The sequence below is a fragment of the Chinchilla lanigera genome, unplaced genomic scaffold (assembly GCF_000276665.1).
Source record: "Chinchilla lanigera isolate Chin_1 unplaced genomic scaffold, ChiLan1.0 scaffold00012, whole genome shotgun sequence".
NCBI classification, from domain to species: Eukaryota; Metazoa; Chordata; class Mammalia; order Rodentia; family Chinchillidae; genus Chinchilla; species Chinchilla lanigera.
The window spans coordinates 494632-520899 of NW_004955413.1; the positions used below are offsets into that span (position 1 = coordinate 494632).

The following is a 26268-nucleotide window of genomic DNA, read 5'->3' on the forward strand; positions in this document are numbered from 1 at the left end:
AAATAGGATGATGATGTGCGGGAAACGCACGGCTCGCGCATTCTGACAATGGCGGTAAGACTGGAGGCGAGTACTTCGAGACCGGGGACCTCCGCTTCTGCCCCCACTTTAAGCGCCTCCGCTCACGAGCGCAGCACGTGGAACTCGCCAGCAATCTAAGTCTGCAACGTGTGTGGAGCAAGGGAGGTAACACTGCGTCCGCCCCTATCTCGGCGGCCCCGCCCTCGTGACTCCCTAGCCTCTGTTTCACCCTCCCCTCCCTTCTCTTTCACTTCTCCAAGTTGGGTGCCTCCTGCCCTGCTGGGCGAGGGTGGGGATTGCAGCCGAGAACACTGCGTCCTCTCCCGGGCTCCCGCCGGGGCGGCTCCGCCAGCCCCTTCCTTACGTAACCTGCAGCGCACGTTACCCGCTCGGATGCCGGCAGCCGAGGCGCTAGAGGTCAGCGCCGAACGCGGCTGTTCTGAGCTCTCCGCTGTGCGCCTGAATTTTGTGATTCTGAGCACAGCGAACGGTAGGGTAGGTCTGTCATCTGCTAGGTTATGGTTTTGTCTAGCTCCAGTTTCTTGAACCCATGGAGAAGATTGGCAAGACTTTGAAGGAGGGAAGAAATTCATAATTTTTAGTCTCAAAAGTTACAGACGTTATTAGTCTTCCCCACTGCAGTACTGTATTTAAAGAGAACAATAGAGAAGAGAGCGGCTTCCAGGGAATGTGGTCTGGTTGAGGCTGCGACACCGAGAGGGCTGCAAGGGGGCAGTCCGGTTAGGATTAGGTTTTTTTCTTCCTTTTTTTGTGTGTCGGGGGGGGTCTTTTGAGACAGGGTCTCACTATGCAGTTCAGGCTGGTCTTGAACTCACTTTGTAGCCCAGACGACTTGAACTCGCAATGATCCTCCTGCCTCATCCTCCAGAGTGCTCGGATTACAGGTGTACGCCACAATGCCCGGCCTCTTCTGTTTTAATTTCTGCCATAATTAACAAATGCAAAGGGTATAGGTGGAAGTTGGGAGGTGTGACTATTTTATTTTTTTCGCATATTTAATCGTGTGATTCTTTTATAAAAAGAAAAAAAGGTTTCTAAATAAACCATAGTGTTTTCCTAAACAAAATTTCAACACCGTATATAATAAAATAAAACAACAGAATTATTGGGTTTTAGGAAATGTGAATACACCTGTCATCGCTAGGTGTTTTCCATTCTAACTTAAATTCCAGATGTATTCACACTGTACAGTTCCTTCTAATCTGCTGTCACCTAACTTCCTTTCTGATCGACCCCTTCTGTCCTTAAGTCCCTGCCCCGTTTAGTGTTGGGACTTTCAACAGAACTCTCATTAAGAAACAGACCGTAACTAGCTTGTTTTGTTTATTTATTCATTTTTAGCTTTTTGAGACAGGGTCTCGCTGTATAGTTTAGGCCAGCCTTAAATTCACTATGTACCCCAAGCAGGTCTCAAACTGTGGTGATCCTCCTGCCTCAGCCTCCTGAGTGCTGAGGTTAGAGGTCTGTGCCACCACATCCAGCATATTTTTTATTTTATCCTCCATACTCTGGTTTCTCTTCAGATCGTATAAATCTTTCCCCTGTTTTATCTTCAAATTTCCTCTTGTGAAACCCTCATCTATAGAGTCGAAGTGGCTTTCTCTCACCTAAAAACAAAACAAAACAAAACAAAATGAGGGTCAGGGGACCTGGTATGCCCCTGCAGGGTTCCCACCTCTATGAAAACTCCCCAGATCTCATTCTGAGCTGAGACTACCTCCTGGGAAAGCCCTGTCCTTTTCTTCTCCTGGCTAAATCTCTTCAAGCTCCCTAGTTACTTAGAATCCCAACTTATTTTTTTGGAATCAAACTCACAACCTCGCACTTGCCAGGCAGGCCCTATGCGCCTGAGCTAAATCCCCAGCCCCTAGAATCCCAACTTAAAATGCCTTCTTTGTAACACAGCTCCCCACCACCACAGCTCCCATACCTCAGGGAACCACCACCTGCTTCCTCTGAACTTGGCCTCCGGACTTTGGCAGCTGGGAGGACCCACCCATTTTTTCCTCTGGCTCTTGCCCCTGCCTTGAAACTTGGTTGGAACAGAGCCAGCTCAGATGGCTCCTGGCACCCAGGAGGCCTGGAGAGGTTTCTTCCTTACTCCACCTGTCAGCTGCGCTAGAAGGACCTCAAGCTTTCCTCCCTGTTCAGACAAATGAGCGCCTTGTATCATGGAAGTCTTTGCCACATCTCCCAAATTCTTTTAGGGTAGATAATGAGATTTTTCTAAATATGTTCCTTCTTCCATCTCTGAGCAGCTGAGAATTGAACAGGCTGGAAACACTAGCCAGACATAACAATTTCATCACAGCCCCCAGCCCAGTGGCAACACACTCACCTATGAGACACACATCCCTCCCTGGATGAGGGCCCACGACAAGAAGAGCGGGGCAGGACTCAGCAGACTGGACACGGCGGCTGAATTCGGATCTGGACTCTGCTAAAAGATAGACCCCGCTGCGGGCTGCGCCAGCCTTCCCACTGCTTCCCTTGCCCCTCGGGGGTAACACTGCTTTCCACCAACCTCCGTTTCCCTTTCCTCCTGTCTCAGAGAAAGACCCAACCCCTGCTCCATCAACTTAAGGGGTTTTTTCAGCTGTCCTTGACCATATCAGAGAGGCCCCAGCTCAATTTAATGACACCTACTTTTCTCTATACTCCTTTTGCATTGAGCTACATCCCCACTCATTTTTTTTTACCTTTAGACAGAATGTCACTAAATTGCTGAATTTCCTGGACTGGGCTTGAACTTGTGATTCTCTTCCCTCAGTCTCCCAAGCACTAGGATCATAGGCGTTCACCACCACACCCAGCTGGTTTTTTCTAGTCAGAATCTTACTATGTAGTTCAGGCTGGCTTTGAACTAGCTGTGATCCTCTTGCCTCAGTCTCCTGAGTGCTGGGATTTACAGGTGTGTGCTACAATGCCCAGCTCTTCTTGGTAGCTTTTGGTTGATTATATTAGCTCTCTCTTCTAGACTCCTTAAGACAAATTTGGCTATCCACCTGCCTTCCCACCAATCACTGTCTTCATTTTCTTGGTGGAGTCCCCTTCCTGATTCTGCTAACTATAGGCACTGTCGCTGTTTTTTTGGTCTTCTGTGTCCAGTGGCTCTGTGGAGTTCATTTACCTTTCTTTGGTGGTGGTGGTACTGAAGATTGAACCTAAGCTGTTCACATTTAGCTTTAAGAAGTCCTTTAAAAAGTACTTATTTATGATGGGCGTGGTGGTGCACGCCTGTAATCCCAGCACTCATGAGGCTGAGGCAGGAGGATCGTTGCAAGTTCGAGACCAGCCTGGGCTACAAAGTGAGCTCAAGGCCAGCCTGAATTGCACAGTGAGACCCTGTCTCAAAAAGACAAAAAAAAATTAATAAATAAAATAAATAAATAAATAAAAATTACTTATTTATTTAGAGATAGGATCTTGCTAAGTCTTTGAGGGGTGGATCTTTTTGAGACAGGGATTCACTATGCAGTTCAGGCTGGCCTTGAATTCACTTTGTAGCCCCGGCTGGCCCCAAACTTGCAGCGATCTTCCTGCCTCAGCCTTGCAAGTCTAGGATTACAGGCATTTGCCACCACACCTAGCCTTGATAAATCTTTAAATTGTCCAGATTGGATTTGAATTTGTGATTATACTGCCTCAGCCTTCCTGACTGTTGGAATTACAGGCATGTGCCACAACACTAGGTTTACTTATTTTTGTGGTATAGGGGATTGAACCCAGGGCCTTTACACTAAGCTACATTCCCCAGCCTTTTAAAAATTTTTTATTTTGAAACAGGGTGTCAATAAATTATTAAATTGTCCAGGCTAGGCTCAAACCTGGGATCCTCCTGCTTCTGCCTCCCAGAATACTGGATTACAGGCACATGCCATCACCATTTACTTTCTTCACTGTGACTCTGCACTTAAAACTTTAGTCTTGGCCTGGGGATGAGCTCAGCGGTGCAGCACCGGCGCAGTAAGCATGAGGCCCTGAGTTTGATTCTTGGTACCAAAAAAGAAAAAAAAAAAAAAAACTCTACTTCTAACCTAGTTCAGCTTCTTTTAGGACAGTTCCCATATAAGGAAATCAGCATAAATTCAGGTTGGTCAATACCAAATTTATAACTTCCCTCCTAAACCAATCTGTTCCCCACAGTTCCCATTTTGGTTAACCATTTTCACAAACATGTTTAAAGTCTGTAAGTTATTTTAACTCCTGATTTATTCCTTACATGAAATTACCACTGAAACAAAGCATTTTCTTCAAAATACTTATTTTTCTCTTCTCAATTCATAGCACCACTTCCTTAGTCCAGACCTTTACCAGATTGTCGTTGGGACAATACAAATCTCATGACTTTCTCTCCACTAAATGGCATCTTGCATACAACCAGGTGAGTAGTTTTACTAAGATGCTAGTTTCATCATGTGCTTACCATACTGAAGGACTCCCTTTTGCTTACAAGTACAAACTCCAGCCTAGCATTTCAGACTTATATAGTTTAGTCCCCACCACCCCTCCCTTTTTTTGAGGCAAGGTCTCACAATGTAACTCAAGCTGTCCTTGAACTCACGGTGATCTTCCTGCCTCAGCTTCCTAAATGCTGGGATTACAGGCATGTTGTGCCACTACCCAGTTTTTTAGTGCCATCTTTTATTTTGTTTTTTGAGCCCTGTCTGCCATATGTGAAATTTCTATCCAAACACTAGAAGCCCTGTATGTTTTCTTTTTTCTACTGTTCTCTGTAGTCTCCTTCAGTCGTACCCCATCCACTAACCCATGTTATGCTTGTTCTATTGCCCACACCTGTGCGACTCTTACATTCCTATACCATTCTGCTGCTGCTTCTTTTTTTTTGTCTTTTTGAGACAGGGTCTCACTATGCAGTTCAGGCTGGTCTTGAGCTCACTTTGTAGCCTAGGTGGTCTCAAACTTGCAGTGGTCCTCCTGCCTCAGCCTCCTCAGTGGCGGAATTAGAGGCGTGCGCCACCATGCCCAGCTTCTTCCTCTTGATTGGGTTCAGCTTCTTATAATTTCCTGCTAATCAAAATTTCACCTGGCTGGGCATGGTGGTGCTTGCCTGTAATCCTAGCACTTGGGAGGCTGAGGCAGGAGGATCACTGTGAGTTTGAGGCCAGCCTGGGCTATATAGTGAGACCTGTCTTAAAGAACTAAAACTAAAGAAAAAAAAGCTCACCTATTTTTCAAATTGTATACAAAGCACAATGAAGGCAATCTGCAACCCATGTCCTATAGGCCTATAATCCCAGCACTGGGGAGACAAGGCAGGTAGATGGCAAGCATTAGCCCAACCTGGGCAACTTGGAAACTTAGCATGATCCTGTCTCAAAAGAAAGGCTGGGATCTAGCTCAGTGAGAAGGCCCTGTGTTTGTTCCTAGTATGGGGTGGAGGAAGAGAAGCACAATCACCTCCTAAAACCTTCCAGGCAGCGCTACCCTATACAGCTTTCTCTCGCTGTGCTGGCTAGTGCACTTGCTTATGCTCTCAAACTTATATAACCTAGTATATGTAACCTAACATTGTAACATGCCTTTTATTTTGTGAGTTTTATAAATCCCTTGAGGGCACTAATAACATCTAAGATCTTTTTCTCGTCAGCATCCTCAGAAGTTTTAGACAGAGATTACATAAATATTAAGTACTGTTGGACTGTAATTCAGTGGCACCAAATTTTTCTAGTAGTTTTTGTTTTTGAGACAGGGTCTTACTATGTAGCCCAGGCTGACCCTGAACTTGAAATATTCCTGCCTCAGTGTCCCAAGTTTTGGGCTTACAGCCATGTACCACCTTCCCCAACTCCCAGCGTTTTGCATACAGGGTTAGTATTAGATATCAGTGAAAGATGATGGCCAACTTGAGATGAATACTTGGACTACAGTACTAGTTATTTGCCCCCATCCATCCTGGTCTTCCAGCCCTCCGTTATGCCACATCAGCAGTGCTGAGATCTGTCTGGGTTAGAGATGTCTCGTCCCCTCCTCCCTGTCTCCGTTCAACTCACTGTTTCCATTGTCACTGGTTTCGTGGTTACAGGCTTCTCATTGTCCTCAGGTCGGGCTTGAAGACTAATGGTGGTCTCTACTGCTGCTGTTGTTACCTCTTTGTCCTGCTGTCACCAGGATTGGGAAACAGAGTTACCCTCTTCTTTCAACATGCTCATAGATTTTCCATCTCAAGTTCTTCTCCCCTTCACCAGCCCCCCATCCCCCAACCACCCTCACCCCTGTCTGGGAATCACTTCCTAGTTTTTGTCCACCCACCTAATTTTCATTCTTGCTAATCAGTTACATTTCAACATTGCCCAGTTTTTTCTTTTAACTGTTATTTACCTTGACCCTCTTAGATATACAGGTCACTTACCAACCTGTCCTCTGACTCAAAAATGGAGTAATCAATGGTGAAATTTGCATTAAAGTCATCTGGGAAGGAGAAAAAAATAAATAGTAACAGCTGGATGTGGTGGCCCATGCCTGTGATCCTAGCACTTGGGAGGCTGAAGCAGAAAGATCACTATGAGTTCGAGGCCAGCCTGGTCTACATAGTGAGCTCAAGTCCAGTCTGAACAACACAGTGAGACCCTGTCTCAAAAAACAAAACAAAAACAATAAATAGTAGCAAAGGAGAAAGAGAACTTTAGATCCAGAAATGAAATGGAAAGAAATTGCTCAGAATATTTCAACTTGATCAAGTTAAAAATTTATTGGTATAATCCACTCCTAATTAACTTCAACGTTAAAAATATTTGAATGAATATGTGTGTGTGTGTGTGTGTGTATTTATATTGTCCATTTGGTTTCTAAATAATTTACCAGTATGAAAACTTCCAAATTGTTTCAGCCATTTTCCCAAGAATTAAAGTTCACTAGCTTGAAAAATAGCATCAAGAGTCTTGAGTTTTTGTTCGCAGCCAAATTTCTGACCCACTTGCTGTATGAAAGGCAATTTTAGAACTAAGTAGTTGTATAGCCCCTCTCCACTCAGCTAAGGGTTGGTGCATACTCACCATAAGTCGGGGTGACTGTGTAATAATAAATCACCTGATAATAATCCTCCTGTGCCAGTTCTTCTTCATCATATTCTTGACCTGGGGGGACAAGGACTATAGGTCAGGAGGCATCTGGACCACCATGGAACAGAACCTGGGTCCAGCTGTACCAGTTTTCCTTCTGTCTGCGACCCTTCCCAGTGACGGATTATCCCCCTGCCTTCCCCCTTGAATGCTCCTTAGTCTTCTGGGCTCCGTGTTTGTAATGAGGCCTGCCATTCTGTGCTTGGCCTTCCTTCCTTTCTTGGTATGTACTGAGGATTGAGCCCCCAGCCTTCACACCGAGCTACAACCCCCAGACCTCTATTACTTCTGGTTTGACACAGGATCAGGCTAAGTTGCTAAATTTCCCAGACTGGGCTTGAACTTGAACTCCTCTTGCCTCAGTCTCCCAGAGCGCTGAGATTACAGGCCTGTGCCACCAGGCCTGGCTGCTCTGTGCTTGTTCAGTCCAGGAGCTCCTCGGGCAGAAAGCACATACTATAAAGTCAAAAAGAGAATTTAACCTTTCATAGCGTCTATTGTACCTCCTAGATTTTATTCACTCTTCCAGGTTCTTACACTAGTGAGACAATACGGTGTTTACACAGGCAGGTCTGATTTATTTCACTTGTAAGTATGGTCTCATTGTGAAAGGGAAGGAAACTGCTCAAAAGGAAAGAACAACTGGGATAAGGGAAAAGAGAAAAGAAAGAAGGGGAAATATATATATATATATATACACAGGATAGCATAGTGGTACTATTGACTTTTATTGCTCTATTGAAAGGAACAGTTAATGTTTAAGTGTAGGATCAATCTTACTTTTCTATATTTGTTTATCTGAGTATCCAAATTGAAGATATCAATATGTAATACAACAACCATTGTTAATTTCCTATCACCTTGTCTGAAGTTCTGTGTTGCTTGTATTGTTTTTGTGTTATTTTCTAAATGTGTGTTCGTTAAGATGTTTTCTTCCTTTTATCTTTAAAATAAAAAAGCAAGAAAAAATAATTAAACCTAAAAAAGATAAAGAGACAGAGACTAGAAATGAAAAGACATGAAGCTTGTGCCCAGTATGCCCCAGAATGTACTGTGTTTGAGGGACGGCTGGTCTTACCAGCATCTCGCTTAGATTTGGATTTTGGTTCCAATTTCACTGCTACTTAGCAGAATAACCTTGAAGAAGCTATTTAACATTTGCTTAATGATTCAACCAGATTAAATGCCCCATCTCTGTTAGTTTTTTTGTTTTGTTTTATATTTATTTATTTGGGTTTTTTAAAGACAGGCTCTCAAACTCAAGACAGTCTTCCTGCCTCAACCTACTGAGTGCTGGGATCACAGGCGTGCACCACTGCGAATGGCTGTTTTCGGTTCTTTCCGAAACTAAAAATATGCAGCTTTCATGACTGAATCAAGAACTCGAGGCTTCCTGCTAATCACTTCTCTGAGCTCCTTGCCAGCTTTCCCTCTCCTAAGCTAATGACACAAGGATCTGGTGGTGGTGGTGGAGGGGGTGTCGGGAAACAATGAGACACACCTGCCAGATGGGGAAACAAAGCAAGGGAAGGAGCCAAGCTACCCTTGGGACCCTGCCCCTGGAGGCAGCCAGTTTTCCCCTACCCTAAAGGTCAGCCCACATCTCTGTCTTTTAGAGAGGGTTTTTCTCCTGCTCTCGGGGAAAGGCAATACTCTAGCTTCCTTCACTACTTTCAGACCACTGAGCTTCAAAGGTCTATCCACCTCTTCCCTACTCTCACGTTCATCCCTCCGTCATTCAGCTTCCAGGTGATGAACCCTCGAGTTTCCCCTTGCTAAAGGATCTCCTCTGTCTGGGTCTACTCCTCTGTAAGACATCTCCACGCTGCCGGGACTCTACCTTCCAGATCTCCCTGCCCCTGCACTGGACTCCAGCACAGAGGAGAAATAGCTTACTCCCTATTGAAATGCACCTCACACGCTCTCATTGTTCTTTCTCTGCTATCCTGAAGAGGACCTGGGGCAGAAGCTCAAGGGAAAAGTGGACTTACCCAAGACAAGTGGCACAACAAGGATGGCTGTGAGGAGGACATCCATTCTGGAGTTTGCCTGGGCGCTGTGGAAGTAAAAAGGAAGTTACACTGTTTCCCACCAAACTTTCCCCGCCTCCCGCACTGGCCCAGGCTGGGAGGGAGCTGCAGGGGCTCCTCTCACTGGGGCGGGATTCCCCGCCTACTTGCTGCCCACATCTTTGGTCGCTACCGGTCCTCAGCTTGCGCTGCTCAAGTTCTGAGAAGTAGAAGTGGATTTGGGTGCACAGTGCTTCATCGAGCTCCTCCAGCCTTAGATTAGGCCGGGGAAGGACACCCACTGCTACCACCAAAGGGAAGCCCACCAATAAGCTCCCTCTCCTTTTCCCTTTCCCATCCCAGTCCTTGCTGAAACCCCACCCTCCCTCTTGCTGGCCCCACTCTCCATCGCCATTCAGAGTTGCCTTTCTCTTAGCTGCTTAATCATAATCTCTTTCACCACCAAGAAAATGTTCAGAGGAAGAAGTGGACATTTTTTCTAGACTGAAAACAGCCCATCTGGGCTGTGGGGGATGGGAGAAGTATTTACCCATCATTGTTCAAATTTCAAAACATCTGCTGTGTTGCTTTTGTTGAAAATCTCAGCCAAGGCTAGGGATTTCCTCTCTGTGCAGTGCTGACCTCACTTCACCTTGTTCTCAATGTCCTGGACACAGAAAAGAAGAAGGGAGGAAGTAGGTCTGAGTCTTTTTCCTCTGTCCTATGCAGTGCCCTCCTTGTCACATTCCTTTCATTGAGGTCTGCAGTAATAGAGTTCTCATCTTTCTGTCTGCTTTTTTTTTCTTTTTTTTGGTACTAGGAATTGAATTCACAACCTCTAGCTTGCCAGGCAGGCCTCTGTCTGTTTATTTATTTCCTGTTTTTAATTGATTCAATTCAGAAATAGTAACATATGTGCTAGGTACAGTGAACTAGGTCTAGTCTGCAATTCAGAGCTCATGAGCAGGAGGATAAGAAAAGAACAGTTTTTTGTTTTGTTTTGAAATGGAGTTGATGAATATCTGCTCTACATCTACTGTGAGCCAGGCACAATGCAATCTGTGTGGAACCACCCATGAACAAGAACATGCTCTGAACTGTCAGGAGATGCTGCGCCTATAGCCCACAGGAGAGGTAAGGAGAGTTATCTTGCTCCTATTTCTTCACTGCTGGGCTCAGAAGCAGGACATATTGATGTCTTGAGCGCTACCCATGATGCTGCAGCCCATTCAACCTTATGAGGGAAAGATATCCTTGGTGACTATGTGAATCAGTTCCTCAACCCCTTTCCAGAATTTCCTGAACAACATGTAAAACACCTAGGTGAATGCAAATATATTCACTGAATCATAAGTCACCTCCAGGAATGTGGTTCTTTTCAGTTTCTATAGTTTTTTGGTACTTTGAATAGACTATGAAAAACAATACTGCACTTGGGAGGCTGAGGCAAGAAGATCTTTGCGAGTTTGAGACCAGCTGGGCTGCAAAGTGAGCTCAAGGCCAGCCTGACCTGCATAAGGAGACCTTGTCTCAAAAAAGTAAAAAAAAAAAAAAGAAAACAGTGTTCGAGATTGCTCACTTTCCCATCCTGACTCCTTTGCTTAAACATTCTCCCCAAAGACAAACCTCTCTTTAGCTTGCTTGCTTTCTTCATTTTTTATTTATTTTTTGTTTTGTTTTATTTTGTTTTTCTCTTCATTTTTTAGAAAATATATAGAGGAAGTATGCTGTAAACGGAACTGACTGGTAGCGGATGTGGTGGTGGGGATGCACGTCATTTTCCTTCAGCCTCAACACTCTTAATTACTTTTCAAACTTATGAATTCCTTCTAAACTTCCTAACATTTCTCCCCGGGCTCCTTCGGCTTTTCTCTTATTTTGTCATTGCAGATCACAGTTGACGGGTGTACTAGCGAAATAAGGCATTCTGTGTCTCCGGTAGTAGCCTGTCCAAAGAGTTTCTACTTTTGTATCTTTTATCCCTTAGGCAGCAGCTCCAGCCCATTTCCTTTCATTCAAGTGAGAACAATGCCCGTCCCTATCTCCCTGCGCCCTCTGTCCTGTGCTCTTTGTATTATCTCTTAGGTTCAAACTGGATCTTTCCTCTCTGCAGCCCTTTAAGAAGAGATAGGGTAGCCCAGCGTGGTGGCCCACTCCTGTAACCCCAGCACTCTGGGAGTTGAGGCAGGAGGACCCCATGTTCTCACCCATCTTGGACTATTTAGCATTTTAGCGTGACCTTGTCTAAAAAAAAAAAAAAGAAAAGAAGAAGATTGTTATCGTTCTTCCCCACAAACCATGGCCAAGGTGCAACAGAACCCATGAATCCGTGCCTCCACAAGGATCAGGCTCCACTCCTTCCCTTTGAATAGTTCGAGCCACTCCCAGGACAAGGTCGAAGCCTCGGATGACTGGAGACTACAACTCCCAGCAGGTCGCGCAGCCACGCCCCTGCCCTGCAGCTTCGTCCCCGCTGATTCCTCATTGGTTTTCCGGGTGGGGATTAGATGGGAGGTGGCCATGGGGCTGAGGCCCAGGTTTGTCCTTTTCTCGGCTTCCGTAGACGAAGTCAGCCGGACCTTCGCCTGGGGTTGCGGTGCCCCCCCCTTCCCTGGGGTTCGGGGGTGACATTGCACCGCGCCCCTTGTGGGGGTCGCGCCGCCACCCCCACACGAACTCCTTAACTGGCGCACACCTTTCGTCTGCCTCCCTTGGCCGGGGTTCCAACCCTTTCCCCAGCTGCCCCGCCATGGGAGCTGCAGTGTTTTTCGGATGCACTTTCGTCGCGTTTGGCCCAGCCTTTGCGCTGTTCTTGATCACGGTGGCTGGGGACCCCCTTCGCGTTATCATCTTGGTCGCGGGGTGAGTAGGAGGTCGTAGAGAGGTGGGAGAGCGTGGAGAGACAGAGACGCGGAAGGGGTTGGAGGAACTGAGGCGAGCCTGGGAGACTGAGTTGGTGGAATTAAGTGGATACGTAGGTTGGACAGGGTTGGGTTTGAGATCTGGATGATTTGCCTTTTCCCGCAGTTGGTTTCCGCCTTGCAGGGACGCACAGATTCCTCCTACACGCCTCCCAACGTCAGAGGAGGCCCGAGGCCGAGACTCGGGAGGGGGCTGGGTTGGCCTGGGCCGGCCGAGCTCTGAGGGAGGATCCAGGAATGGGTACCTCGCCCTGCAGTGCCCTCACACCCTGACTGTCATCTCTAATCAGATTTCCCTTCCTCTGTGTCCAGATTCTTATGAGTTGCCTACCCTATGTGATCCCTGTCTCCATCACTATCCGGAAGTCTACCACTTTTCATGCTCTAGCCTTGGCTGGCCCCCCACCCCCACCCCCATCCCCGATTTCTCTGCGTGCCTCTTACCCTTCTTGCCTCATTGCTTTTATCTTTTCTCTCAGGGCATTTTTCTGGCTGGTATCCCTGCTTCTGGCTTCTGTAGTCTGGTTCATCTTGGTCCATGTGACAGACCGGTCCGATGCCCGGCTCCAGTATGGCCTCCTGATTTTTGGTGCTGCTGTGTCTGTCCTTCTACAGGAGGTGTTCCGCTTTGCCTACTACAAGCTGCTTAAGTAAGAAGATGGGGAGATCTGGAGGGGAGAGGGGCAGCCTCTGGGTGGTGGTTTGGAAGGAGGGGGTAAGGGAGGACGTTAGAGGGAAAGGGCCATCCCAGCCCGCCTTCATGTTTTCCCTGCCCCACCCCACCCCAGGAAGGCAGATGAGGGGTTAGCATCGCTGAGTGAGGACGGAAGATCACCCATCTCCATCCGACAGATGGCCTATGGTGAGCCAAGGGAGAGGGACTGGAGGAGGGAGTTGGACAGGCCCCTCCCCAGGGAAATCTCTAAATAATCCACATGTTCTAAGTTGTGTCTTGTTTTGCTTCATACCTCACTTCCAAGGAGAGGTGGTCTGGAGGGAGAGTAGGTGTGGGAGAATTGTTACTGGGAATGGGAAGGGTCATTGGTGAAGAGGCAATAGTGAGCTCTGACATTGACAAGACCCTCCCTCCCCCCAGTTTCTGGTCTCTCCTTCGGTATCATCAGTGGTGTCTTCTCTGTTATCAATATTTTGGCCGATGCACTTGGGCCAGGTGTGGTTGGGATCCATGGAGACTCACCCTATTACTTCCTGACTTCAGGTAAGGCTCACTTCCTATCTTGCCTTCATACCCTATTCATCCCTGGCCCTGATCTGATTATTGGCCTTCCCTGGGAGACTTCTTTGGCTCAACATCTCAGGAGGCTGGGAGAAGATCAGGGATGTATCTCATCCCCATCTCCCTCCCTGCAGCCTTTCTGACAGCAGCCATTATCCTGCTCCATACCTTTTGGGGAGTTGTGTTCTTTGATGCCTGTGAGAGGAGACGGTACTGGGCTTTGGGCCTGGTGGTTGGGAGTCACCTACTGACATCAGGACTGGTGAGTTGGAGATAGGGGCCTGAGTTAGGGAGAAAAGCCTCTAATGGTGAGTGGGATGGGGGTATCTTCTTAACATTTATCTTGGGTGGAGGCAGAAAGATGTCGAGAGGTCTGTCATCTCAGTATCAGTTGTATCAGCTGCTTTGGGGGTACTCGGGGCACTCAAATGGATTGGTTAAACTGCAGTGTGAGGGCATGAGGTGAGCAGGAGTGGCAGAAGCCTTTGAGGGAGTTGAAAATCAAGTCTACTTAACCACAAGGTACTGGTCCTCTGGAGGGAAAGACTGGGGAATTGGGTGATATCCCTGGGCAAGTTTTGGGTCAGAGGCACAAAGAAATGTGGGGATTAGGTAGAGGGAGAATCTAACCTCTTTTCGACGGTTCCTCTCATTCCCAGACATTCTTGAACCCATGGTATGAAGCCAGCCTGCTGCCCATCTATGCAGTCACTGTTTCCATGGGACTCTGGGCCTTCATCACAGCGGGAGGGTCCCTCCGAAGTATCCAGCGCAGCCTCTCGTGTAAGGACTGACTACCTGGACTGATCGCCTGACAGATCCCACCTGCCTGCCCACTGCCCGTGACTGAACCCAGCCCCAGCCCGGTCCATTTCCCACATGCTCCGTCTCGTTGTTCTGTCCTGCCACCTTCAGGGTTTTGCTTTGTCCATTTGTGACCTTTGGCATCTTAGTGTTACCAGTCAGTGACTGGTGGGTTTGAATCCTCACTTACCCCACACCTGGGGACCCCTTGTTGTCCAGGATTCCCTGTGTGTCGGTGCTCTGCCCTCACCCCGCCCATGACTCACCCCGCTTCCCCTCTGCAGGCCGCCGGCAGGAGGACAGTCGGGTGATGGTGTATTCTGCCCTGCGCATCCCACCCGAGGACTGAGGGAACCTGGGGGGGACCCCTGGGCCTGGGGTGCCCTCCTCCTCGCCCTGTATTTCTCCATCTCCAGTTCGGGACAGTGCAGGTTGCCAAGAAAAGGGACCTAGTTTAGCCATTGTCCTGGAGATGAAATGAACGGAAGCTCATGGGTAGATGAACTCTGAGTTTTCCAGTTCCCTCTCCCCAAATGGGATGTCCTGGTCTTTTTCTCAGGTCTGAAGGAAACCAGTTCTGGTATGATAAAGACCTCAACTGCCTTTTATTTTTTAAGTGGGGGGAGGAGGTATGCTGAAACTCTTCTAACCTCCTTGGGCTATATTTTCCCTCCTTATATTGTTCCTCATGGCTGGGCTTATTTCTATCCCTTTTCCTCTCAGTCCCAGGCCCTGGGAGGAAGGAAGGAAGTGCATGTTTGGGAACTGGTATTACTGGAAGTAATGGTTGTAACCTCCTTGACCACCAGCGTCCCTTCTCTCCCCAAGGTGAAGTGGAGGGTGCTGGGGGAGCTGGCCCACTCCACAGCCCCGGTGCCCCTGGAGGGGTCAGGCTGCTGTGGCATCACAGGGAAGGAGGGCAGATTTTTTCTAGTTTTTAATTGGGGTGGGGTGGGGGGCTAGGGAGGTTTTCTATAAACTGTGTCATTTTGCCAGGGTGGAGTGTCCCATCCTTTTAATCAAGGTGATTGTGATTTTGACTAATAAAACGGACTTTATAATTGTGGGGGGACTTGGTTTTAAGGAAGGGGTTAACATGTTCTTTGAGATTTCCGCTCTGCCATGGCTCTTGTTCCTCCTCCTTCCTTACCTGGCAACCACTGATATGCAAGCAGAGCTTTGGTGCCAGGGCAAATCGGGGTTGGTGGTTTAACATGTCAGGCACTTTTAAGTATTTCCCAGATGTGGCTCTCCCTTTTCAGGAGTGGGGAAAGGAGTTAATCACTGTGCTTCTTTTTCTCTCTCCTTTGTTCGTCTCTAGCACCTGAGAGATTAAGGAACTCTTACCCTCAAAAGATAGGCCAGAGTAAAGGTCAGAAACTTTAATTTTCAAATATATTGAGCAAAAAAATATAATCCCAGCAGCAGCCCTTTTTCCTAAGGGGAGATCCTGCACTATACCTAGGGAAGGGATATAAAGGTGAAGAATGGGGGACTTTGGGGTACCTTCCCAACTTCAACAACTAAACGAAAATAGCTTGCCCTCTGCATTAATACACACGGGTCCCTGACCACCTACGTGTTTTGAGAAACTGAAGCTCTGCTGTTCTTCCTCGAAGGAAAACTAGGGGTCTTACCTCTCTGTGGGGAAATGTCCAGACGAAGGAGGGATGTCTGCCTACTACTGCTAACAGTATTTTCTGGCCAGTCTCTGCACCCCACTTGGAGACTCCCTGATAAGTAAGGGGAAGTTTCCATGACGTCTGAAGGGGAGTTTATGTCTCCGTGGTGGCTCGAGCTGAGGTGAAGACCACACTTTTCCGGTTTCCTAGCCTCTTCTTCCTGGAAAGGGGATTAGTACAGGAGTGAGTAGTGAAGCAGATTAGGGATGGGCTAGGAGAATATTCTCTAATAGAAAAGAACTGCAGGAATGGAAGGTAGAACCTCACCGAATCTTTCTAGCGATGAAGTAAACCGCCAGCAGAAGGCAGAGACAGCCTAGCAAGATTCCCACAGCTAGACTCAGCATTTCACCTGGGGGAGATAATGATGGAAGGTGTCAGTCTCGGGCTAACACAGGCCTTGGGCCTCTCACCCACTAGCTGAGGGACCCATGCCCCTGCCTAAGGGCTGTCTTACCTGTTGTGTACGTGGGTCCCGCTGTAGGGGAAGAAAACGTGGATGAGTGGGGCTTCAGATCCCATCCCATCTGGGAAGAGCATGCTGCTTGGACCTGAGCATGCAGGGCTGGGGCTGGTTCCCAGTCCACGTAAGAGCTGGATATCCCTTCCCTCCTAGGGGCTCGCTCGTTCCTGCCATTGAGTCCCTGGCTTTCCCATCACTTCTGAGCCCTGTACAGTCACCTTGGATGAAAGAAGCAAAGACAGTCCGCTGGTTGAGAGGCTGAGGGGTTCTGTAGTTCTGGACAAGGGCCTCAGAGGGCTCCTCTTCTGTGGAGAACAGTGTCTGCTGAAGCCTTTCCAGCTAAGCAGAAGAGTGAGAAAGTCACTTTGGGGGATGGGAAAGGGTCTGATGTCACAACCACCCCGCCACTCACCTGTCCCACTGAAATCTGGGCCCTTCTATAGAAGACTGTCCAGAGCACGTTCTGGTAGCAGGGGGGAGTGGTGAGCGAGCCATTGTAGCGGTAGAACTGCTCCAGCTGGGAGGGGAGCAGCTCTCTCACACTGAAGGGAGGCACTGTAGTCTTCTGATCTGGGGACAACAGACTAGGACTGATCTCTTCCCTCTTTACACTCTAGCTGCTTACCTAGATGTAATTCCCTGAAGCAAAACCACTGGCCATCGTTTATTGCTTTCTCCCCAAGCTTTGTAGATCAGGGTGTTGTTTTTTTGGTGGGCGCACTGGGAATCAAACCCAAGACTTTAAGCAACATCCTTGGCCTTTTTAAAAAACTTTTTATTTTGAGGTAGGGTCTTGCTAAGTCACCCAGGTTGGGCTTGGGCTTGTGGACCTCTTGCCTCAGCCTCCCAGAGTGCTAGGGTTACAGGCATGTGCCACTATGCTTGGCTTTAGGTCAGTTTTTGTTTCTTTGAGAGAGGGTCTCAGTGTATAGTTCAGGCTGATCTTGAACTCACTATGTAGCCTAGGTTGGCCTCAAACTTATGGTGATCTTCCTGCCTCAGCTTCCCCAGTGCTGACTTGATAGGTGTGTGCCATCGGCAAGGTCAGTTTTTGAGTTTCCCTAAAGTCTAGCCACCGGACGTGGTGGTGCACCCCTGTAAACCCAAAACTCCGGGAGGCTGAGGCAGGAGGATCGTTGGGAGTTCGAGACCAGCCTGGGCTACAAAGTGAGCTCAAGGCCAGCCTGAACTGCATAGCGAGACCCTGTCTCAAAAAGACCAAAAAAAATACAAATTTTTTAAAAAGTCTAATTGACTTCCTCTTACTATAGATTTTTAGGGCTCACCTTTATGGCTTATTTCATGCAAATGACTCAAAATGTGTTCATAGGCTGGATTCTCAGCCTCACCCACCTGGAGGGAGACGAAAGGAGGAAGACGTTCATGCACAGGATAACTGGTTAGGGTGGGTTGCTGCCCGTTTTAGGAAGGAGGAGGGCAGCAGAATAGCTCTAGGAGATGCAGAGAAAGTGGACAATTGGAGGCTGGGAGCAATTGGAGGCCACTGACCTCAATTAGGATGCCCAGGACAGCCAGCCCCTGAGGCCTCTGGGCAGCCTCACTCAAGCTGCTATAGAAATCAGAGTCATAATGAACAATGTGGAGCTGAGGGAAAAAGAGAGGGGAAGCAAGTCATTGAATGTTTCCCCACCCCTGCAAGGCCTTGACCCAGCCACCACCGTGAGCCCAGCATGCTGTAAGGCTGTCTCCCAAAGCTAGGTCTTAACCCCCAGGATGACTTTTTCCCCAAGATCCTTTCCCTGTGTTGTCTGTGTCCTGGTCTAAGCCCTTTGTTCCCAGGTACCTCCGCAGCTGTGGCTTCACTGTTGATCTGGTGCTCTGACCCCCCTGGGGATCCTTTCTGACCCCAGTGCAGGTGGAGCTGGGCAGCTACATATTTTCGGGGCAGCCCGCCCAGGTACAGGCTGGCGGGCAGAGAGAGCTGCACTGTGAGGAAAAGAACAAGCTGGAGTTGGTGGGAGGTGAGGGCCATTTCCGCCATAGCTGCCACCTCTTCTTGGAAACTTGGCCCTCGGCTTCCTTCTTCCTTCCCCAGTGGCCTGGCTCCTCCTGTGACTGTGCTTTGCTAGCAGAGCTCCCTGTCTTCAGTGATGGTCAAGTCTGTTACAGCACTAGCTGTCCATCGAGCCTGATTGTAGACATTCGGTCCCCTCCTTGGCTACAGGAGCCTGATGCCCATTCTCACACTTCCAAATTGACGGATGGAGCTTTCTAAGAATCCACAACTTTTGAGAATATTTTCCTCCTGACTCCTAAGGTTTGAACTAGAGCCCACAACCCCCTGGAGCCTGGGCTTTTTTGTTTTGTTTTTTACCTGTGTGGCCATTATTATGTAGGTCCAAAGGCTCGGGGCCAGGCTGGTTGTATCCATGGAGCTGTAGAGCAGGCAGCTCAGGGTCGAATGTCACACTGTCTGTCTGGATATCAATGGGGGACTGGGCATCGCTTCCACACTCTGGGTAAGAGGCTGGCCAGTGCTCCTGACCATGAGGGCCTGGTGGGGGTTACCACGGATATTTGTTCTGCCCTGAAGCCTCAGCCACCCTTCAACAGCCTCCACCAAGTAGCCCATCTGTATGGAGGTAAAATGCACTTCCATCCACCCAGCTGGGCAGGGCCGGTGAAGTCAGACCCACTAGACCTCATGCTGCAGTTCCCCTGACCTACCAAGGCAGGGATGGTTCCCAGCGACCCTGAGAAATGGGCAGTGGTAGCCCTTTTACTTACCTGTAGTTTGAGGACAAGAAAGTTGAATGAGGGGAAGAAGAGATGGATAGAAAGCCTGAATATCCAGAGAGGTAGGATTAGAGAGTAGGAGTAATCAAGTGGGAAGAAATCAGTGATCCTAGAGAGATAGGGTCTCCGCGGGGCTCCCTATCACCAGGCATTGCAATTCAGGGGCCCTGACTTTCCGCCATTCACTTCTTGTTCTCACACTGAACCTTGTTATTGACTCTGGAATTCAGTGTAGTCATTAATCAGAAGCTCAAATGGATTGAGTTCCACCTGCCCCAAGGTCGCAAACTCTCCCACCAGTCTCTTCCTCACCTCTGACCTCAAGCCCTGGCCCAGCTCCAGAGGTGGGTTAGGGGCTGGGAGGGTTAGGGTAGAGAAAGGGAAAAGGCAGCCAGAGCTCATCGCCCACCCAGTTCTCTTTCCACTCCATCTCCCTCACTCCCACATGGATTTACTGGGGACTCAATTGGCTTTTATGCTGAATCAGGAGGTGTGGGATTTAATGATTAGAACGGGGTCTAGGAGTCACATAGGCAAAACTCGGGCACAGAGAGCGAAGGGAGGTGGTAGAGCTCAGAGCTAAAGGAAACCTTCCCACCCACAGGGGAAGCCAAGCAGGAGTCGCAGAGATGGGGTGTCGGCAGGATGGAGTTCTGCTCTCACCTTCGTATGTCCAGTGGTGGCCTGCAAGGCAGAGCAGTTTGGGTTACAGCCAGTGGCAGGGCCAGCCCTGCCTCCACTCTGCCCCCCTTGCACCCTCCACCTGCCCCCCCTCAGCACTTCCCGAAGGAAGCCCTGAAACTGGACACCTTGGTGGAAAGGTCCGGGGGCCTATTTAAGATTGGCAGCCAGGCTGTGCTTGGGCCTGCGGAGTAAAGGGGGAGGAGCAATGAAGAGATAAAGCCTGGAGACTAAAATTAACCAGGACCCAAGTGTGCAGTTTGGCCAACACTTAACCTTTCTCTAGTCTGGGCCAAGTCACTCGGGCACTTAGCAGACTCAGGTGGGGTGGGGTGACTGGGTAGAGGGTTTGAAAGGAAGGGACCAGAGAGGAGGGAAGACATTCGGAGCCTGTGAGCGAGCACTGCTGCTGCGACCGCTGCTGTGGCACAAGGGGTTATTCCTGTGCCCGGGAGCACTGCTTGAAGGATAGCACTGAGCTGCAAATTAATATTTAAATTCTTCCTTTTTGGTCCCACTAGCTCTAGAGGAAACTCCCCACCTCAGGAGCCTCTGCTCCCCATATCCCCAATAGCTCTGGAAAGGACAGGAGTCAGGGCAGAGTCTACACTAGGTTGAGGGTGGTGGGTGGGCACAGGCAGCCAGGCTGGCAGGGACAGGATGAAAGTGAAGCATTGTGTGTAGCAAGCAGAGCTGCCAGCTGGGTCACATGCCAGGCTCTCGTGCCATCCTGCCTCTGGCTGAAATGCTGAGGGTCTGCTGGTCTGGCCCCCCACCCAGACCCAAGCTGCTTCAGGGAGAAGAGAGAAGCCTTGTTAATTTTCACTGCAATATTTAAATTGCCAAAAACTCTGGAAAGAAATCCTAAATTTTTTACCCTGTTCTGTGATTCCCTCCAATTTCTTATGGTAAGATGTCTTGGATCTCATCCTTGCTCTGTTCTTAGCCCAGACAACTCTCAGGAGCAGCCCAAGGGAGGGCTGGCATTTCCTAGCTCAGAGGGGCCCCCAACAGCTCCAGCCCCCTTGCTCTGGGAAGGTGCCCTTCTCAGCAAATCCCTGACATGCTGAGTCGACAGCTTTTCCTCCTCTTTCCTTTCCTTCTCCTCAGATGTGACTCCATCTGGCCGCACCAGCATCCTCCTGCCTTCTGCCCGCTTTCTACACACCCTGTCCCCTTGCTCTTCCGAGAAACTAATTCCACACTTACTGTGTGCTACCAGAGAGACTGCACCGGGCTATTTCTGTGTTTCCTGTTAGGTGAGAGGTGCACCTGGGCCTGTCTCCCAGGAACCCCCTATCTCCCGCTCCTGTAAGTCCTTTGTAAACTGCAAAGGGCCGCACAAAGGTTGAGTATTATTGCTGTTGCTTTGAGGGGGGGAAATTGGGAAATGACTTACTCCATGGAGTTAAGGGTCAGCTCTGCGGTGAGATGTTCAGCCAGAGACCAGGGCCGCTGTGGTGTAGGATTCCCCCACCCCCACCCTTGATCCCATCACTCCAGGTCTCTTTGGCTGGGTAATCACAGAGTTCATAAATAAAGAAAGCCAGGAGGGTCGCCTGGGACTAGGGCCTTGAGGAAAGAGTTTTGGAATCTGTAGCCTGCGAAGAGATTCCTGCCCTTGTGTGTGTACACACCTTGTGCTCAGCTCCCCAGTACAGCAAGGCTGGAAAGGTAAAAGGAAAAGAAGGGGAGCAGTCTCCCGCACACCGGAGCCCATTGTTCCAGCCCCTCCACCCACCCGGAGCAAGTATGCTGACTTGCTCCCAGACCGACACACAGACATCCAGTTGTACCTACCCCCGCCGGCAGCCAGGATCCAAGTCACCTCAAGCAGGAGGGCGAAGAACAACATGGTATCCCCAGCAAAGGACCCGGGGCCAGGAGTTTGGGGTCTAGAGGACTAGGACAGAGAGAGGGAGTAAGGGATAGAGAGGTTCCTGGCCTTAAGTATGTTTATTTCTTTTCCGCTTGCTATCTTTGTCTCTGCAGAGTTTGATTTTCAGTCGGGTACCGTGGTTCTCTGGATTCCAAGATAAATCTCTCGCTACCCCTTCTGTCTCCGCTCCCTCTCTCTGCCCTCTCTCTTTATCTACCTCTGCAGTCTCACTCCTCTGGCTCGCCAGCCAGCCGCTCCACAACTGCCTCCCGCTTTTAAGGTGGCTCTGGACGGGTGCACGAGGGGAGGGGGGGTGCCCGGCTGCTGGCGGGCAGCTCCTTAAATAGCCGATTAGGCACGCAGGACGGCCCCGCTCGAGCCGGAGCACAGCGCGAGCTTCCCCGGAGCGCGAGCGGCTCAGAGCCCAGCGGGGGTGCGCGCTTCCCAGCTCAGCTCTTCGCGGACCCGGCTGGATGGTGTCCCCTGGAGCAGGCGGGCAGGGCAGGAGGGCTTGGGGCCCAGCCCAGCCCCTCCAGGGGACCCTGTGTTCTCCTTTGCCCGCCCGATGGGATGGTGTGAACTGCCCTGGAGTTGGGGGCCTAACGTTTGGCGACAGATTACAGGAGGGAGCCGGGAACTCAGCGTGCGGGTGGGGGCGCAGAGTCAAGGTCCGAAATGTGGGGTGCGGAGTAGAAGTGAGGCGCGGAGAGCCCGTCCCGAGCGATCGCTCCCCCGCGCCTGTCGCCGCCCTTCCCGCGGGGTGCGGGTCCGCGTGCCCGGGCGGGGGGCGGATCGCCGCGGATAAAGCCGGTCTGTGTGCCGGCGGGGGAGGGGCTCCCCAGGGAGCTGCGATGTAGGGCGGCTTTTGTCACCGAGGACACTGGCCCCTCCGGGGAGGCCGGCGCGGGAGGAGGCCGCGGGGACAATCGCGCCTGCCGCCGTCTGAAAAAGGCGGACTCCAGAGCGCGAGGGAAGGGCCGAGACCACGTGGTCCGAAGGAGCGGGGCGCAGGTCCCCTCCGGCCCACCGAGGGTCGGGGCGGGACGGCGGAGGCTGGGCGCAGCCCGCTCCCGGGCGGCGCATCGGAGCGCGGAGGCCGCCGCCTCAGGAATGCGCCGCGCTCCCCCGGGGGGAAATCCCGATCGGAATGCTCGTCCCAAATCCCTCAGCGGGGAGCGGGAGGCCGCAGATAATTTCCAGTCAGTCACTGAAACCTCTCTCCTCCCTAACCCTCACCGGAGCCTCTGGCCGGGGGACTACGCGTCCGAGCGCCCCTGCCCCCTTGCGCCTGCCGAGCAGCAAGGAATAGCAAGAAATAACCATAGATCGGCCGGACGCAGGGCGCAGAAGCCGCACGAGGGAGCGCGAGGCGAGCCAGACACACAGAATAATGCACGCGCCGGGTCCTCCGCGCCTGCCCGCCGGAGCTCGCCGCCCCTGCGGTTCATCCCCAAGTCTATTTTGTAGCTGTCATTTCCCTATTTATGCCCTTTTCGCCCTTCAATTATTCTTTCTCTATGGAAAAGTTTCTGTTTTGAGGTTTTCCCCAAAGCCCCATCCATCCCACCTATAGAGAATAAAAGATGTAAAGTGTAAATTAGACTTCTTGGAAACAGAATGGTTAACACAGGAAAATAAATAAAGAGAAAAGAAAACAAAGCAAGCAGGCAGGCAGAGGCAGCTTGGGAGGAGAGCGGAGGTCTGGAGCGAGTGACCTCTGTCAGGACAGAGTCCCCGGAGCGTTTGGGGCTGAGATTCCACTTCCCAGAGGCAGGTAAGTGTGTCTCGCCTGCGCCACCTCCTGGCCTGTCTGCGAATTTTAAATTCAAAGTCTTGGGGGCGATTAGTTCTGGGAAGGACGCAATTGGCCATTATTTCACGAAGATGTCTCAGCCCCAAACCAGCGCCTTCCACCCCTGAGCGAGCCGTTGCCCCGCGCTCGAGCCCCGGATCGGACGAAGGCACCCGTGTCCCGGAGAAACGGAGAAGGGTGGCGGGCGTCGTCCTCTCGGATTTGGCTTCATTTTAATCTTCGGCTTTCCCGTGACTATTTCTGCTGCTGCTTTCTAACCATGCTGATTTGGAGTAAGTGTCAAGAAGCTCTCAGGGTGCTCCATCTTTATTTCTACTCAAATTCTGGCACCTTTGAGTTGTGGGTCCACCTCTCAAGCCCTTTACTCACCCTGGAGCTGGCTAAAAGCCTACTTAAAACCGAGACATTCCACTGCCTTCTGGCGCCATCTCCCGTCCTTGTAGACGCAGTGAAATGTGAATGTCAGAATCAAAAGCGTTCAAGTGTGGGGACTTTTTGTCTACCTTTTCTTAAAAGGGCCTAATCTAAATATTTATTTAGTTAGTTTAGTTTCTTTCTTTTTTCTTTCTTTTTTTTTTAATAGGGTCTCACTGTGTAGTTCAGGCTGGTCTTGAACTCACAATGCAGCCCAGGCTAGCCTCAAACTTACCGTGATCCTTCTGCTTCAGCCTCCTGTGTGCTGGGATTACAGGCATGTACCACCAAGCCCAGTTTATCCTAGATATTTAAACTCACTAGTTGAAACATTACAGGAACCAAGGACTCCAAGTTTGTGTGGTAGGGTATAAAGGGGTTCAGTAGAAGAGGGAGGCAGATTTTTGAAAAAACCCAAAGCCAAGGAGGGTCATAGGAATTTATTCAAGCAGTGCCTGTAGTAACTAATTACTGAGAAAAAGAAACAAAGAGGAGACAGATTTTCCAGAAAAGCAAGTAGCATTCTGTTGTGAGATAATGTAGGCCCAGAAAAAATTTAATTGATAGTTAATCACATCTAGCCTTATATGCTGAGTTACTAATACATTAATATGGAAACCCTTTAAACAAACACGAACGTGTTAAAAAAATTAAAGTCAAAGAATTAGGAGCAGGAGTGTGGTCAGAATTCTTTGGATTTTTTTTTTTTTTTTTTTTTTTTTTTTGGTTTTTCTCCGGTAGCCCAGGCTGGCCTCACAGCAGTCTTCCCATCTCAACCTCCCAAGTGCTGAGATTACAGGTGTGCACCACCATTTGAGGCAGATTTTTTTCTTCAGTTTTCCAGTTCACAATGCATGACTAATACAGTATGAGAATCTTGCAGACAGATGACAGGTAAAGTTTGTGGTCTAAAGTATTGGCAACCTGTTTAATTAAAAAGGATTGAACCAGGGTCTTCTCACTGAGCTCCATTCCCAGGCCTATTTTTTTATTTTTATTTTTTTTCAAAATTAATTTTAGCCAGGCATGATGGTACATGCCTCTAATCCCAGCACTAAGGAAGCTAAGGCAGGAGGATCCCCTTGAGTTCAGGGGCAGCCTGGACTACATGAACAAGTTCAAGGCAAGGCTGAACTACATAGTGAGACCCTGTCTCAAAAAATAAAATAAATTTTATTAGTGCATTTTAGATATCCACAGTGAAACATTTATCATATAGAATTTGTACCCATATATGATATATCTAGATTCTTTTTTTTTACCATTTCCCTCCCCTCCCTTCAACCCCTCTTCCCCCTAATTTTTAATTTGATTTAATTTAATTTAATTTATTTATTTAGAGACAGAACCTCACTACATAGTTCAGGCTGGTCTGGACTTACTATTTAGCCCCAGCTGGCCTTGAACTCAAGGCAATCCTCCTATCTCACCTTCCCAAATGCTGCGATTACAGGCATGTCCCACCACACCCAGTTTAATTTTTTATTTTGAGACAAGGCGTTAATCACTAAATTGTCCGGGGTGGGTTTGAATTTGTAAACCTACTTTCTCTGCTTCTCAGAGTGCTGGGATTACAGATATGTGCTACCATGCTGTGTGCTGGGACAACAAGTACTTCTGTGCAAAGCACATAAATATTTGTTGAATGAATCTACTCACTGAGATATTTATTTACTTATTTTTTTCCCCTGGGCGGTTTACAGAGTTCAGGCCAAAAGGACCCTCAGGTATTATTCCAATTCTTTGGTTTATTTATTTATTTATTTATTTATTTATTTATTTATTTATTTATTTTTCCAATTCTTTGTTATACCCTGAAAAAAAAATGAGTTTGTTTTATTTTACTTTTGTTGAGACAGGGCCTTACTCTAATTCAGGCTGGTCTTGAACTCACTATGTAGCCCAGGCTAGTCTTGAACTCCCTGCAGTCCTCCTGCTTCAGCCTCCCCAGTGCTGGGATTACAGGTATGCACCACCAGGGCCAGCTAGAAAATAAGTTTTGAGGGTTGGGAATTCAGCTGTGGTTGATCATTTAGTTGCTAGGCTGAGCCAGAATAAGCACACAGGTAGGTATCAATGAACTCTCCCTTACATAATTTGTTCTCCCCGCGCCCCCCCTACCAGGAATCGAACTCACGACCTCCCTCTTGCCAGGCAGGTGCTGTGCCGCTGAGGTAAATCCCCAGCCCCATGATTGGTTCTTAAATTCTAGCGTAATCAGAACTACCTGAAATCTTGTTAGGATGCAGATTTCTGGGCCTCACCCCCAGTTCCTGATTCTGGGGTCAGGGGGTGTCCAGACAGTCGCACACCTAACAGGTGCTCGGGTGCTGCTGACGCCGCGGTCTGCGGGACAGTACTTGAGAGCTCTGGCCCCTTCCGGCTGGAGAAGCAGAGGCAGTGTGTTTGCCGCTAAGGATCCTAGCCAGTGGGAACGCTCCTTACCATCTATTTTCTTTTCTTTTCTTTCTTTTTTTTTTTTTT

General features: G+C 49.1%; 3 protein-coding genes and 1 long non-coding RNA gene across 6 annotated transcripts; 2 read left to right on the forward strand and 2 right to left on the reverse strand.

The window, feature by feature from the left end:
• The first annotated feature begins 96 nt into the window (after positions 1-96).
• LOC106147944 lies at positions 97-9109 on the forward strand. The gene is made up of 3 exons (XR_001232984.1): positions 97-186; positions 4330-4426; positions 8867-9109. It is a non-coding gene; the product is annotated as an uncharacterized LOC106147944 (long non-coding RNA).
• On the reverse strand, positions 1505-11280 carry LOC102016795 (chromosome unknown open reading frame, human C1orf54). Its single transcript, XM_005378692.2, has 6 exons — positions 9116-11280; positions 7059-7139; positions 6416-6474; positions 6057-6164; positions 2381-2482; positions 1505-1649 (listed from the first exon to the last, which is right to left on the reverse strand). The coding sequence occupies exons 1-5, from the start codon at positions 9159-9161 to the stop codon at positions 2381-2383; spliced, it is 396 nt and encodes a 131-aa protein (XP_005378749.1). The 5' UTR covers positions 9162-11280; the 3' UTR covers positions 1505-1649.
• A 385-nt stretch (positions 11281-11665) lies between these two features.
• On the forward strand, positions 11666-15156 carry Aph1a (APH1A gamma secretase subunit). The gene is made up of 7 exons (XM_005378689.2): positions 11666-11995; positions 12534-12704; positions 12843-12916; positions 13151-13273; positions 13426-13553; positions 13951-14074; positions 14380-15156. Exons 1-7 carry the CDS (start codon positions 11883-11885, stop codon positions 14442-14444), a joined length of 798 nt encoding a protein of 265 aa, XP_005378746.1. The 5' UTR covers positions 11666-11882; the 3' UTR covers positions 14445-15156.
• A 301-nt stretch (positions 15157-15457) lies between these two features.
• Ca14 (carbonic anhydrase XIV) lies at positions 15458-22261 on the reverse strand. Of its 3 annotated transcripts, none has more exons than XM_005378696.2 (12): positions 21775-22261; positions 21479-21581; positions 19661-19681; positions 18576-18755; positions 18045-18187; positions 17750-17845; positions 17527-17593; positions 16653-16810; positions 16459-16579; positions 16235-16255; positions 16045-16129; positions 15458-15937 (listed from the first exon to the last, which is right to left on the reverse strand). In XM_005378696.2, exons 2-12 carry the CDS (start codon positions 21531-21533, stop codon positions 15871-15873), a joined length of 1014 nt encoding a protein of 337 aa, XP_005378753.1. In that variant the 5' UTR covers positions 21534-21581; positions 21775-22261; the 3' UTR covers positions 15458-15870. The 3 variants fall into 3 exon arrangements, with proteins under 3 accessions (XP_005378753.1, XP_005378754.1, XP_013366921.1); XM_005378697.2 differs by having other exon boundaries at positions 21693-21785; XM_013511467.1 differs by lacking the exon at positions 18576-18755.
• Positions 22262-26268: the final 4007 nt, after the last annotated feature.